Source organism: Ammodytes marinus (assembly GCF_949987685.1).
Source record: "Ammodytes marinus genome assembly, chromosome: 9".
Taxonomy (NCBI): domain Eukaryota; kingdom Metazoa; phylum Chordata; class Actinopteri; order Uranoscopiformes; family Ammodytidae; genus Ammodytes; species Ammodytes marinus.
Window position 1 is genome coordinate 370,515 of NC_137213.1, and position 15,594 is coordinate 386,108.

General features: G+C 38.8%; 1 protein-coding gene across 1 annotated transcript in view; it reads right to left on the bottom strand.

The window, feature by feature from the left end:
- Positions 1–10,406: 10,406 nt before the first annotated feature.
- paxip1 (PAX interacting (with transcription-activation domain) protein 1) overlaps positions 10,407–15,594 on the bottom strand; it is a 148,903-nt gene continuing 143,715 nt past the window's right edge. Inside the window, exons 22-23 of the mRNA XM_080033474.1 lie at positions 11,476–11,540; positions 10,407–10,696 (exon numbers count right to left, since the gene is read on the bottom strand). Of these exons, the coding sequence (XP_079889600.1) occupies positions 10,685–10,696; positions 11,476–11,540 (77 nt within the window). The 3' untranslated portion in view covers positions 10,407–10,684. The remainder of the gene's footprint in view (positions 10,697–11,475; positions 11,541–15,594) is intronic.

Genomic DNA, 15,594 nt, shown 5'->3' on the forward strand with positions numbered 1-15,594 from the left:
TGGTGTGTCCTGGCCTATACAGGTCAGACACGCTAAAAGGGGAAAAAAAATCTCAGAGGATCTCAGGAATAGAGTTATGACATTTGTCTGGGGACAGCTATAAATTCATATAAAAATGTTTGAGCTCCATCGGTCCACCGTGAGGCGAATCAACTACAAATGGAGAGCTTTAAGAATGACTTAACACAAGTGGACTTCCTTCAAAAATATCCTCAAGCGCCACAAGAAAAGTGATTTTTCTGGTAAAAGACAACCCAAACATTACATCTGGAGATTTGTAGACCATTTGCCACCACCATTCTTCACTTGGGAGAAGGTTCTCTTGGTGGTAGGCAGAGTTGCGTTTTTGCCCAAACATGGTGGTTTTGGTTATGACCAAACAGTTAAATTTTGGACTAATCTGTCCACAGAATAATTCTTCAGGTAACTCCAGGTGCTCTCTGGCAAAGTTGTGACAAGCAGTTGTGTTCTTTTTTGAGAGCAGAGGCTTCTTCAGCAACCCTCCCATGAAAGCCATGTTGACTGTGTTTGTTTATTGTTTATTGTTTGTTGGATCCCCATTAGTTGTCACCATTGTGACAACTATTCTTCCTGGGGTCCCTAAAAAGCAAAACAATTCCTATACAGTTTTCCCAAAATAGGAATCACATACACAAAAAAAATCTGAAACAAGCAATTACATTTTTCTCATAAAAAAGAAGAAACTCAAATCATAGCCTACATCATACCGTGTGCATACACACACCCGCTTACCCACATTAGATGCCTAAAGGTTCATATTGTAAGCATACAGAATACATTTGCATGCACCATACATACACACTACAAGTATACATTCAGAGATCATTTCATTAAGAGCTGTCCCTATATATAAGTTTAAACTAAGAATTCAAAATAAGGCACTCTGCAGCTTTACAAACACTGGTTGACTGAATTTAACCTGATTTCTTTGCTCAAAACAGCTTTTTTCAATTCCCTTCTAAATCCAATTTTTTTACTCTTAAGAATGAGGCAGTACGGAAGTCCGTTCCAATATGCAATAGCTCTGTACAATACAGTTTTTTTCAGTGCATTTGTTCGAGGTCTCGGTTGTTTAAAACGACAACTTAAGGCCTGCCTGGTTTCATAATTATGTGTGATCTTGACAGGTACTAGTATAGAAAACAGGCTGCTGGGTTTACGTGAGGTACAGATGTTATTCAAATACAAAATAAGGCTGCATGCCACTCTCTCCTCAACTTTCATCCAGCAGAGTTTGTCATGCATAGCAGTTACATTATTCCTAATAGAACAGTGAAGTGCCAGTCGCGCAGCTCTATTCTGAGCAAGCTGGAGTTTAGCAAGTTCTTTTTTTGAGGTGCCAGACCATATTGCAGGGCAGTAGTCAAGGTGGGACAAGACTAATGATTGAATAACAAGCTTGATTGTTGTGTCAGTTAAAAAACCTGCACATTTTCTTATGTTTGAAATACTTTTACTCATTTTACTAACTATATTCTTTATATGTATAGACCAAGATAATGTTTCATTTATCGTAATGCCCAGCAGTTTGGCTTCTCTAACTTGCTCAATAGCGGCACCATGTGATGAGAGGACCAACTTCTGATCAGACCGAAGTGAGTACTTAGACCCAAGTACCATGCATTTTGTTTTAGAAATATTCAACTTTAACTTATTTGCTGTAACCCAGTCAGATATCAGTGTTAGCTCATCTTGAAGTGTCTTATTAACTTGTTCAGTACTGTTTGCAGATGTAAAGATGGTTGTATCATCCGCATACATTACTATACCCGCATTTCTCAACACATATGGCATATCATTTACAAAAATAGAATAGAGGAGAGGTCCGAGGCAGCTCCCCTGGGGAATACCACACTGAAGTGTCTCTATTTCTGAAAAAGCACCATTAAACTTAACACATTGTCTCCTGTCAGTCATATAACTTCTCATACAATTAATCACAGAGTTTTTAAAGCCATAGGCTGAAAGCTTCAAGAGTAACAATTCATGGTCAATCAAATCAAAGGCTGCACTAAAGTCCAGAAATACTACACCTACAACTGACTTCCTGACTATCTGAGTAAGCAGGTCATCAGTGAGACATGTAAGAGCAGTGTTAGTGGAGTAGCCTTCCTTATATGCATGCTGGACATCAGAGTTTATATTATTTACTTCAAAATAATGCTGAATTTGCTTAAACATGATTCCCTCTAACAGTTTGCTTAGTACAGGTAACACACTTATTGGCCTGCTGTTATGCCCTGTAAGTGGCTCTCTGCAGTTTTTTGGCAGAGGAGTGACTCTTGCAATTTTCCACAGATTTGGATAAATAGATTCTTTAAAACATAAATTGAAAATATGACATAATGGTTTTGCTATTGCTTTTGCTGCAAGCTTTAGAAGTTTGCCATCTAAATTATCCAAACCGCAAGGTTTGTCACACTTAATTGTTAGAAGAAGTTTTTCCACATCTACCTCCCTAAGAGTTTTGAATTCAAAGCAACAATCTTTATTAACCATAATGTGATTTCTTATATTCTCTATAGATGACCTGTAACATCCCGGCAGCAGCTGATCTCTAATTGAATTAACTTTTTGTATGAAATATTTGTTGAAATAGTTAGCTATAGCATAGGGTCTGGTAATTAATATCCCATTGTGTTCTATAAAAGAAGGCGTTTTACCATTTTTACTTCTGCCCATAACTTCATTAATTGTTCTCCATAGTTTTTTACTGTCACCATTGCACTCGTCAAATTTGAATTTATAATAATGTCTTTTCTTCTGTCTATTTCATTTAGTTACCTTATTTCTTAGCAAGCGGTAAGCTTTCCAGTCTACGAGACAACCAGAGTTAATCGCATGCTTTTTTAGTTGATCCCTTCTTTTCATGCAATTTCTTAATTCCTCATCCAGCCATGATGCTTTTTTGGATCTTACCGAGAGCCTTTTAATTGGAGCATGTTGGTCACATACTGTAGAAAACAACTTCATAAAGGACTCTAATGCAGATTCTGCATGCAGTTTCTCAAGTATATCATGCCATTCTATATTTTCCACACTAGAAACAAAGTCACTTTCAGAAAAAGTTCTGTAAATTCTCTTGTAAATGACCTTAGGCCCTGCTTTGGGAGCCCTTGTTTTTACAGCCAAAGCAATGATATTGTGGTCACTGAAACCCACAGGCTTTGATACAGCTTTTGAGCATTTTTGTTCACAGTTAGTAAAAAAGTGATCAATGCATGTTGATTTAACTGAGCCATCACAATTTCATGCTTATTCTAGTGGGTAAGTTAATAACTTGAGATAAATTGCATATATTAGCTGCATCAGACAAAGCCCTTTTCAATGAACAATTGTCAGAAAACCAGTCAATATTCATATCAGCAAGAAAAAAAATGTCATTACTCGTATCTGTTGCATTTTGGAGCATAGTACATACAGTATCTCACAAAAGTGAGTACACCCCTCACATTTCTTCACATTTTTCTTTATATCTTTCCATGAGAAAACACTGAATAAATGACACTTTGATACAATGTAAAGTAGTCAGTGTACAGCTTGTATAACAGTGTAAATTTACTGTCCCCTCAAAATAACTCGACACACAGCCATTAATGTCTAAACTGCTGGCAACAAAAGTGAGTACACCCCTTAGAAAAAATTTACAAATTGGGCCCAAAGTGTAAATATTTTGTGTGGCCACCATTATTTTCCAGCACTGCCTTAACCCTCTTGGGCATGTAGTTCACTAGAGCTTCACAGGTTGCAACTGGAACCCTCTTCCACCCATTTATGACAGCATCACAGAGCTGGTGGATATTAAAGACCTTGCGCTCCTCCACCTTCCGTTTGAGGATGCCCCAAAGATGCTCAATAGGGTTTAGGTCTGGAGACATGCTTGGCCAGGCCATAACCTTTACCCTCAGCTTTTTTAGCAAGCCACTGGTCGTCTTGGAGGTGTGTTTGGGGTTGTTATCATGTTGCAATACCACCCTGCGGCCCAGTTTACGAAGGTTGAGTGCACATGGTCAGTGTCGTACACAGAGGTTGGCTTTGGAAAATAGACGTATGAGTGCTGCCAGCATTGCTGAAGGGCTTGAAGGGGTGGGGGGGTCAACCTGTCAGTGCTCAGACCATACGCCGCACTCTGCATCATACTGGTCTGCATGGCTGTCATCCCAGAAGGAAGCCTATTCTAAAGATGATGCACAAGAAACCCCACAAAAAGTTTGCTGAAGACAAACAGACTACGGACATGGATTACTGCAACCATGTCCTGTGGTCTGATGAGACCAAAATACATTTATTTGGTTCAGATGGTGTTAAGAGTGTGGAGCGGCAACCAGGTGAGGAGTACAAAGACAAGTGTGTCTTGCCCTGAGTCAAGCATGGTGGTTGGAGTGTCATGGTCTGGGGCTGCATGAGTGCTGCCAGCACTGGGGATCTACAGTTCATTGAATTCTAACATGTACTGTGACATACTGAAGCAGAGCATGATCCCCTCCCTTCATAAACTGGGCCGCTGGGCAGTATTGCAACATGATAACGACCCCAAACACACCTCCAAGACGACCAGTGGCTTGCTAAAAAAGCTGAGGGTAAAGGTTATGGCCTGGCCAAGCATGTCTCCAGACCTAAACCCTATTGAGCATCTTTGGGGCATCCTAAAACGGGAGATGGAGGAGCGCAAGGACTCTAATATCCACCAGCTCCTTGATGTCGTCATGAATGGGTAGAAGAGGGTTCCAGTTGCAACCTGTGAAGCTCTAGTGAACTCCATGCCCAAGAGGGTTAAGGCAGTGCTAGAAAATAATGATGGCAAAACAAAATATTGACACTTTGGGCCCAATTTGGACATTTTTTCTTAGGGGTGTACTCACTTTTGTTGCCAGCAGTTTAGACATTAATGGCTGTGTGTCGAGTTATTTTGACGGGACAGTAAATTTACACTGTTATACAAGCTGTACACTGACTACTTTACATTGTATCAAAGTGTCATTTATTCAGTGTTGTCGCATGGAAAGATATAATGAAATATTTGAAGAAATGTTAGGGGTGTACTCACTTTTGTGAGATACTGTATATTATTCAAATATTCAATATTCGTACTGGGTGGTCTATAGCAGCAGCATGCTAGTATAGGCCTCTGATGTGATGTATAAACTTGGAGCCAAAGGGCTTCAACTCCTGTCATGCCAAGATCGTTTCTTATTTTTACTGGAATATGATCTTGTACAAAGAAAGCAACCCCACCTCCAAACCTGTCTCTATCTAACCTGAAAACATGGTATCCTGGAATTGATATAGCTGCATCATCTATAGTGTCATCTAAATGCGTCTCTGAGACAGCCATTACATGGATATTATTATCATGCACAACAGAGCAAAGATCATGAACCTTATTTTTTAAGCTGCAGATATTTCAATGAGCCAATTTTAAACCTTTTTTTGGTAGGTTAATGGTCATAAAAAGAAAATAAAAATAAAATAGCTGCAAAAACTTAGGTTTAACATTTACAATTTACAAGTGGGGATTATCAACCTTAAGACATCTACCTTGGCATATCCGTCTTTGGGGTGGATGTAAGGGGCACACTGCTCTCCCTTTGATCGTGACGCCCCTTCGGTGGGTAGGTGATAAGGCGGTCATATTTAAGGTAGGCAATGTCCCCCTTGTCCCATGCCTCTCTTAGTTTGGGCAAAAGTTCTTTTCTTTTTTGCCTCACCACCTCTGAGAAGTCTTCATTGATGTACACTCCTGGGGCAGTGGTTTTCAGCTCTTTCCTTTTCCTCCAAACCAGTTCTTTGTCTTTAAAGTTTAAAAATTTGACCACAATTGGTCTAGGCCAGTGCCTTTCCTCCTTGTAGTCCAGCTTCCCCACACGGTGGGCTCTCTCAATGGCCATAGCACTTGCATCTAGGTTCAGCTTCTCAGAGATAAGTTTCCGGAGATGCTTCTCTGTATCCTCCCATTTCTCACGGAAAGATTCTTTTAAACCATCAAAAATGAGATTGTTCCTTCTGGATTGGTTCTCGAGATAGTCAGCTTTAGACTCAAGTGTGACAAGACATTCACAAATCTTGTGAAAGCCATTCTCCAGAGTGTTGTGATCCATTGAGAGCTTGGGCACTTTGATTTTAATTTCATCAACATCCTTCTGAGTGTATTGGATGCTGTCCTTAAGCTCCTGGATGTTCCTATTCATAGCATCCAGTCTCTCATTAGTGGAGTCCATAATCACTTTAACAAACTTGTTAAAAGTGTCAGCTTGTCTATCAAGCATCTCCACAAAATGGGATTTCTGTTGTTCTAGTGACTGGGAAATTAGCTTTTTGACAGCATCCATATTAATAGTTTCAGACTCACTCTGGGTAGTTGGGTGGCAGAATGAAGGGAAGTCTTCTCCTTGCATCACCTCGCAGTGACCTTTATCCTTCCTGCCTCCCCCGCGAGGCATCCTTCGATATCCACAGGTTTGCACACTAGCTCAGTGGTGTTAGCCTGCGCCAGGGCCTGAGCCTGGCCTGGGCCTAGTGGATAGGCTGCAGATGAGTCTCAGGGTGTAGGCCACAGCAGGAGAATCAGGCTAATAATTTCACAATTCCGCTTCACAGTCACACTTTCCCTGTTTTTGTGTTGCAAAAACACAAAACAACTACCGGTGAAACTCTCCTTATTGTCGAACCATGCAGCAGATGCTGCAAGAGAGGTCTGCAAATCACTAGATGTAATGTTTGGGTTGGCTTTTAACTGAAAAATCACTTTTTTTGTGGTGCTTGTGGATATTTTTGAAGGAAGTCCACTTCTAGGCAGATGTTCAGTCACTCTTAAAGCTCTCAATTTGTAGATGATCTGCCTCACGGTGGACCGTTTCAGTTTGGTGAGCCGAAACTAACCTGGTTTGATCTCTGTTTTATCTAGTGCCACCCAATTTCTTTCCTAAAGATCTGTCATTACTGTCTATTTCATCAATCAGTTTGGCCCACCTGATTGTTTTTACCTGCTCGATTTAAGCAATGCAGCTCAGGGTTCACAAACTTTTGCAGATACAACAGTTGGCAAATAATTTGTTTCATCTCTTTTAACAATTGATTTCTGGAAAAGAAAAATGTTGAATTGATAAACAAACATCTGTTATTTCATATAAAAAATACTGGTATTGATAAAAATTAATTAATAATGGTTAAACACAATAAAATTCCAAAATGCTCAAGGGGTTCACAAACTTTCAAACAGCACTGTATGTATATACACTCACGGGCCACTTTATTAGGTACAGCGGTTCATTTTCTTGTTAACACATATAACTAATCAGCCAATCACATGTCAGCAACTCAATGTATTTAGGCATGTAGACCTGGACGGGACAACTTATTGAGGTTGAAACCGAGCAACAGAATGGGTTTTAAGTGACTTTGAACATGGCAATATTGAGGGTGCCAGGAGGGCTGGTATGAGTATCTCAGAAACTGCTGATCTACAGGGATTTTTACTCTAAACCATCTCTAGGGTTTAGAGAGAATGGTCCGAAAAAGAAAAAATATCCTCAAGCGCCACAAGAAAAGCGATTTTTGTGAGCGGCATTTGTGCAGACGTAAAATGCCTTGTTTGAAGTCAGAGGTCAGTGGAGGATGGGCATACTGGTTTGAGATGATAGAAAGGAAACAGATACTCAAATTACCACGTGTTACAACCAGGGTATGCATAATACCATCTCTGAATGCAAAACACCACCAAACTTGAAGCAGATGGGCTACAGCAACAGAAGACCCCACCGGGTGCCACTCCCGTCAGCTAAAAACAGGAAAATGAGGCTACAATTCTCACAGGATCCCAATAGTGGACAATATAAAGATTGAAAACTCATGCCTGGTCTGATGAGTCTCGATTTCAGTTGCAAAATTCAGATGGCAGGCTCAGAATTTGGCGTAAACAACATGAAAGTATGGATCCATCCTGCCGTGCACCATCAACCATGCCATGTTCAAAGTCACCCAAACCCCATTCTGATGCTTGGTTTGACTTTAGTACAGTGTCTTGACCACGTCTAAATGCATAAATGCATTACATTGCTGCCATGTGATTGGCTGAGTAGCTTTTTGTTTTTATAAGCCATTGAACAGGTGAACCTAATAAAGTGGCCGGTGAGTGTAAATGTGACTCCAGATAAAGATAATAAAAAAAAAAAAAAGGAAATGTGCGGATCTCACGGAAGGGAAACAATGCTCTGGAATAGACTATAGGCTAATGCATTATTTCACTTCTCACAACACATTTTATATAGGCCAACATATAGTCCTACTGGTAGGCTAATACCTGCTATTTCATACAGTACAAAGTTGGGCGAAACTGCTTTACAAAGACTAAAATGACTGTGCAAATCATGATATGTGATCAGCGCGCGTGTGCCAGTTAAAGCGGCCCATGGCACGGGCTTTCTTCCTTTTCCAGTCGCTTTCCTTGCGGCCGGTCACCTCCTCTTGTCAGTCAAAATGCTGGGATTATTAAGAGCGTCACCATATTCAGGAGCTTAAAAAAACTTACTTTGTAAATATTACTGTGATGTCTTTTACTGTGACATCACAGTAATATTTACAAAGTACGTTTTTTTTTAACCCTATATTTCTCTTTCTGTGATGTCACGAGAAAGAGAAATATAGGGTTAAAAAAACACTCTTTCTGCCTTTTCTCAGGCTAGGATGAACCGATTTTAATTTTTTTCGCACATTTATACTACATAGGATCTCAGAATTCAATACACCTTCATATTCAAACCGGTGAAGTAGGCCTTTAATGGTAGATTGTGGGATGAAACTGGGAGGTGAAGTGGGAGGACACGGGGCGGAGATCGTCCGAGCACAACGGGGTATTTATAAAGGGAAGATTGCGTGCAACTGTGCGCCGCACGGTTTTACAAATCTTTTTTTTTGCGCAGCACATTCTTGGTTTTGTGCAGGCACAATGTTTCGGGATGGATTCTACGCACACCTTTATAAATGAGGCCCCTGGAATAATTCCACTGCGTTTAGATCTTTTTCAAATGCTAACAGACTCTTAACAAAAATGTTAAAAGCACATTCAAAAGAGAATGATGGCAATTTTGCAACTCTGACCGCAACTCTATTGAAATATATAGTTAGATGACTGTCCATACAAGGTTTTGCATTGTGGAACTGCACTCTCCCCTAATTGATGATTTCAAAGATTAAGCGAACATAAGCGTGGTCATTTGGATTTTCAAAATTAAAACAGATCAAATGCAGCAAATATTCTGCAGTGGTGATGACAGGTTTTTTTTTATCATGAATTTTAAGTGTTTTTATATAATGATTCAAGTCGTCTTAAGCTTCAAAGGGCTATTAGAAAGGTTTGAAACCACAACTTTTGTCAACCTGACTCAAATGTTTGAGTTTTGGTTTTGCTTGGTTCTGCATGTGCTACATGGTATATGTAGCATATGACCTTGGCTCAGGCTGTGTCTAATTCAGTCTATGGGGCTTTTGAGGGCCAGCCCTGCAGGCGACACTGCACACCCTGCATGCTCCCATCCAGTACCGCCGCCCAGTCATGGACAAAAGTGTTGGCACCCCTGGAATTCTCTCAGATAATGCACCCAAAGGATACTTCAAAAAGCACAAAAATAGTTTGAGAGAAAGTGCTGGAGAGTTCTGAAGTGGCCAGCAATGAGTCCAGATCTGAAAACATCTGTTCGGAGAAGGCACCCTTCAAACCTGAGCGACCTGGAGCAGATGGCCAACGAAGAATGGTCCAAAATTCAAAACGTATTGATGGATACAGGAAGCGATTGTTTTCAGTTATTTTTCCTAAAGGTTGTGCAACAAAGTATTAAGTTCAGGGTGCAAAATTTTTGTCCGGTACATTTTTAGATTTTTGTGTAAATTGTATTCGATTTGACATTTTTGTATTTTCTTTTTGGTGTTTTTCAGTTGGAAACAAATGTAATAAAAATATTAATGCCAAAGCACTTGTTATTGCAATCATTTTCTGGGTCAGACAGTGCATTATCTGACAGTATTCCAGGGGTGCCAACACTTTTGTCCATGACTGTACATCACCCCGGGCTATCTCTCCGACAGTCAGGAATTAGAACTTCACCAGTAACTACCCCACACTATCATTACCAGTTAATTAAATCAACTCTTTCAGGCTTAAACCTGGGAGAAATACCTTCAAGAAGGGCCTTTAAAATCCTCTAAACTAAGAACAAGCAGTTCTAAAATGTATCCTTTTCTTTAGAAGAAAAAAGCTCAGTTATTCTGTTGGTTGAGTTTTTTCATACTTGAGGTTGTATTTCAGAGGCTGGAAGACCTTAAGGCCCAAAAAATTAAATAAAAATCCATATACATGATCAAAAAGCAATCAAATACATTTTTGACATACACAAATGTACACTTTTTATTCCAAAAGACATCGCATACACGCCTTTATACATTCTATTGAAGCACAGGGGGAAAAAATAAAATCCTCCATAATTTAAACATTAATTTAAAAAAATAACATCCATTTATTTATTCTCAAACAGTGAACAAAAAGCTTCAAAATTACAGAAGATCTATGCACAGAAATAAAAACATAAAAACGTCAGCATGGCTGAACTGTACTCAGACAGTTTCTTGTTCGGTTCCACATCCTCTTCTTCATGTCATCATTGCTTCACCATCAAGTGAACTTATATGTGTCTCTGTTAAGGAAAGTGACTTGTGTCCACAGCGCACATCCCTGCTGTCACAATAATAATAATAATAATAATAATAATAATAATAATAATAATACAAAAATACTGATGCAGTCTGAAGGGGCAATGTCTTTACTCAATGCATTGGGATGTGCCACTTGCCGATAATGTCTAGTCTAGCCCCACTGATTTAAATAGGATGAACAAAATACCGGAAATACCTGTACGTATAACATGGGTGACGGTTACGGCATAAAAAGTTGAACTCTTGAATGATCTCCAAAGCCTCTTGTCCCTAGAATACGGTTTACTTCAGTTTGAATTTCTAATTTAAATCTGTTCATATTGCAAAATCATATTTATATTCTACAGTTGTCTTTTTTATCCTATATATTTTATTGCATTTTATATATACGTACTATTCCTTAATTTTATTTGCACTTTTGAAGTGTATTGCACTGAGTCTAAGTACAAAGAATTTAATTGCCAACGACTGCTTTTGTAGTTGTTGAGCTTATGGCAATAAAGAACTTTGAACTTTTGCTACAACCATGTCAGTAATCATTCGATACAATTAAAAACACTGTGTGTGTTTAACCACAGACCAATATAGTCGTTCCATTAACCTAATTATATTTATTTGATTAAATCCAGTTGAACGTGCATTTTGTAGAAGCTTTTATTATATTCATGTGTATTTGTGTAAGTTGTACCTGAATGCATTTGTTTGCGTACAATTTCCTGTTCTGTCCTGAGCGGTCATTGGCTTTAAAGGATATGAATCGTAGTTGAGTTTCTGGGTAAGAACTCCGGTCAGGATGAACTCAGCGTTGTGGACATCTGGACAACAGAGACAGAGCATACAACATCAAGAATACATCACAAAAAACACAACTTGTAATGAATGGACATAGTTAACAGGCACAATGTGGTGCTGCTGGTCACTCTGTATTGTTGATGTAAAGGGACACTGTTGATAGCATAGATAGCTACAGTTAAAAAACACTTTATTTTTTTCCGATAATATTGGGATCGTTGATCTTTCTTTGTGACTGGTCTTTTTTAAAAGAAGCCATTACTTAAACAGCCATGTGCGTTCTAGTACGTCACCCACCTCGTGCAGCACAATTCATGCCCCCTTTGTGTTTTGAGGTTAGATTTTTTTTTGGTGCGAGTTATTCTTGCATTCTTCAAATAGATTTTTTTTGTAAAATTATGCTGTTTTTTAATGTTGTGTAAGGATGAGTATTTACCAACCACTTCTATGCAGAATGCCCTTTAACCTTAATTAGTTCTTAATATTATGATCTGGTTATATTTATTATTTCAGTGATTTTTGAGAAGTGGGACAAAACAGGGTGCAATGTTGAAAAAATACAAAACATATGTTAAGGCAAATTAAATTACATAAAATACTAAGCTACTGAGCTAAGCTTTGACACAACCTCACAGCTTTTGTCCTTTTTATCAAAATGGGATTTTTACCTTGCCATTCCTTATCAAAATGGGCTTTTTAGCTTGCCATTCCTTATTGCCATACCTCAATTTATGCTAGACCCTTAAGATGTATAGTGATCACAAATATTCACCAAGACTGACAGAGGCCACAAAAAATATTTTCAAAATTGTATATGAACAGCGGCGGCTCGCCCATAGAGGGCGATAGGGCGACGCCCTCCTTGAGCCATACCAGCAAAAAAATAGAATATGATAATGATAATAATAATGATGATTTTCTTTTTGTATTTATAATCATAATTTATGATTTCAATACAGTTTTTACCTGCATCTAAGTCTGAATATCATTGTACAATCAGCGTCTGTGTTCTGGCCGTCATTCTGTGGCGATTTCGGGCTGGTTGAAAATCGCCCCCAGCGCTCTCGTAGACTCAGGGCCGCTGCTAAGCTTTTGGGTGCCCTAAGCTTAAATTGTCAGTGAGGCCCCCCCCCCCCCAAAAAAAAACAAAACACCAAGATGACATTTTTTTTCTATAATTAGTTTTTTGAACATGTTTGTTATAGCCTACTGTGTTGCATATGCAGAGTAGCCAGGATTAGTGCAACAATTGACATCCCCGCACATCATTTTTACCATTTCGATAGCAGCTGGCAATATTAATGTCTATACTATGCAGCTTCATAGCCCTAGCAATGAGATAGCTCACCTCCAAAGAAACTTTCAGGGCCAATTCACTACCAGTCACAGCCTTTTTGAAGTACACTTTGCTGCTTATTCAGCTAGGCAAATTTCTTTTTGTAAGAAGATCTTGTTTTGCAGACACGCCCTTTGTGTGTTGTCCGAAAGTGCCTTTTGAGTTTGAATTTGTGAGACTGTGGTGGGGACCATGGACCTTCTAGGGAGGTCCGGGGGAATGCTCCCTCGGAAGAACATTTTTAAACTTTGAATGTAAAATTCATCAATCTGGTGCACTAAAACTAAGGCTAAATCAACTAATTTTTGGAAGCACAGAATTACCAAAAAGCAGAAAGTACAGGTTTAAAATTTTTTATTTTTTTTAATGACTCAATATAGGCCCCTGATCTTCGTGGGCCCGAACGATGTTATTTAAAAAATAAATAAAATGTACTGCCACATGATAGGCCCCTGATCTCCCCTGGGTAGGCTATAGTTGGGGGAAACATCTAATTTGCTGGAATGAATTTTAGATCTTTAAGTCCATCTCATGAAAAATGGGAGCAAAAACAAAAGTGTTGCGTTTATATTTGTGTTGAGTGTAAATGAGTCTTTAGGAGCCTGATGTATAGTGTGTGTGTTGAGTCATTGTTAATTCTCCACACTATTTTGTAAGGTCAACCATTATAAAGCAGCTTACTTTGTGACTTACTAATTAGACACACACACACAAACACACACACACACACACACACACACACACACACACACACACACACACACACACACACACACACACACACACACACACACACACACACACACACACACACACACACACACACACACACACACACACACACACACACACACACACACACACACACACACACACACACACACACACACACACACACACACACACACACACGTCTAAAATGATGTCCTATTGAATGGCAGTGTTAACTTTAAATAAATCCATTGACATGCTCTTAAAATTCCCTTTTCCATTCTTGTTTTTGTTTAATACATGATGGGTCAACACTTTTAACCATTTCAAGGATTACAATTAAAACAGAAAGGAGTGAGTTAAAGTGTTAAGTTAGTGTTAAGGTTCATGAAAGTTAAACACAAATTTTAATTCAATCAAATCCTAGGCTGACTTTTTTGACATTTGTTTTACTCAATTTCTTTACTGTTTCTTTTAGGCTGTACTAAATTTTTGCCAGCAGTAAAATATGTATTTGTGAGTTGAACCAACTCAAATTTTCAAGTTCACAGAACACCTAGAAAATGCTTGGAAAATGTTGCCTAATTTTTTAAAAGTTTTATCAAAGTAATATTTTATTTTGTATTATTGAGTTATCCGAACTCAAATTTTTTAAGTTTTATCAAAGTAATATTTTATTTTGTATTATTGAGTTATCCGAATTCAAATTTTGTAGACATTTTTGGTAGGCTGTACTATTTTTTTTCACATTACTAATAAAAATTGCTTGGAAACTGTTGCCTCAATTTTTTAAATTTTTCCCAAAGTAATAGTTTTTACAGTGTGATTGCTGCCAACGGAAACAGCCTTGTCAACGGAGGAAAAAAGAAAAAGAAGTTGCCTTCCAGACGAAAAGAAAAAAAAGTACAAGAAAAAAAGAAAGGAAGAAAAAAGTTAAGAAGATGGAGCAACACGTTGCCGTTTTGTTATTTTTTATTTTATTTTATGCCATCTCGGAAAAAAACGCAATGAATCTTGGGATATGTTGGGCCGCGAAGGATACATCTGTTGGACCCTTCAAAACCGGGAAACGAAGGCTACATTTCTCGGCCGCATATGACGGATCCTTCCAAATGGGACAAGCCTTTGCGCGCCGCTATGACGCAATCGATCTTCAAATGCAGCCTTCGTAGGCTGCGGCCCCTCGAATGGGATACGGCTTTAGAGCCGCTGTCGCAAATTTGATTGATTTATGTCGCAATTCTACCGCGTCACATGTAAACAAAGATGGCTACTGCCGTTTAACCAAACAGGCGTATCATTTTGTGAATTTTACAGCTTCTTGATTGCTCAATTGGTGACTTTTTGGCAGATTTTTGAAGATTGAAGATTTGAGGACATTCGAAATGCAATATTTTGATGAAAAGTTGCGGTTTTGGCTTATTTTGGCGCCATTTTAAATGATAACTGTCGCATTATACGGACCCTCGGAAATAGGAGAATCCGACGATTAATACAGTTTTTGGTTCTTTTTGGCTATTGTATAACAAAATACTTTCTTTCTGGTCCCGCCGGCGGCCAATGGAATGTAATAAAGTGCAGCGGGTTAAGCAAGTATCTACCAAGATGGATTGGGGAATCGTATAAACGCGGATTTTCACGGGGCTCGTTTGAACAGATAACGAGGCTAGCAGGATGCTAAGGCTTTAACGCTCTGTTCTGCTGCCGCTGCATGATGATTATGGACTGTGTACTGGCTTTTTATCCATCATGATGGCACTCTGCCACTGTATATGAATATAAATTTTTTTGACATCTGACGGTGTTGACATATTTAACGTTTCTTAAACAGAACAAATTTTTCTAGTAGCCATTTGCTTTTTCTGTTGGTGATAGGTGCTAAGGTATGAACTACTTCAGGAAAATAAAATTATCAAAACATTTCAAATAACTTCTTCAGAAATTGTAAGTCGGGGTTGATCATGGTTGTGACGCAGGACTTTTAAGATTTGGAATGTAAAATATTCTAAAACTTCAACACTTATCGGAGT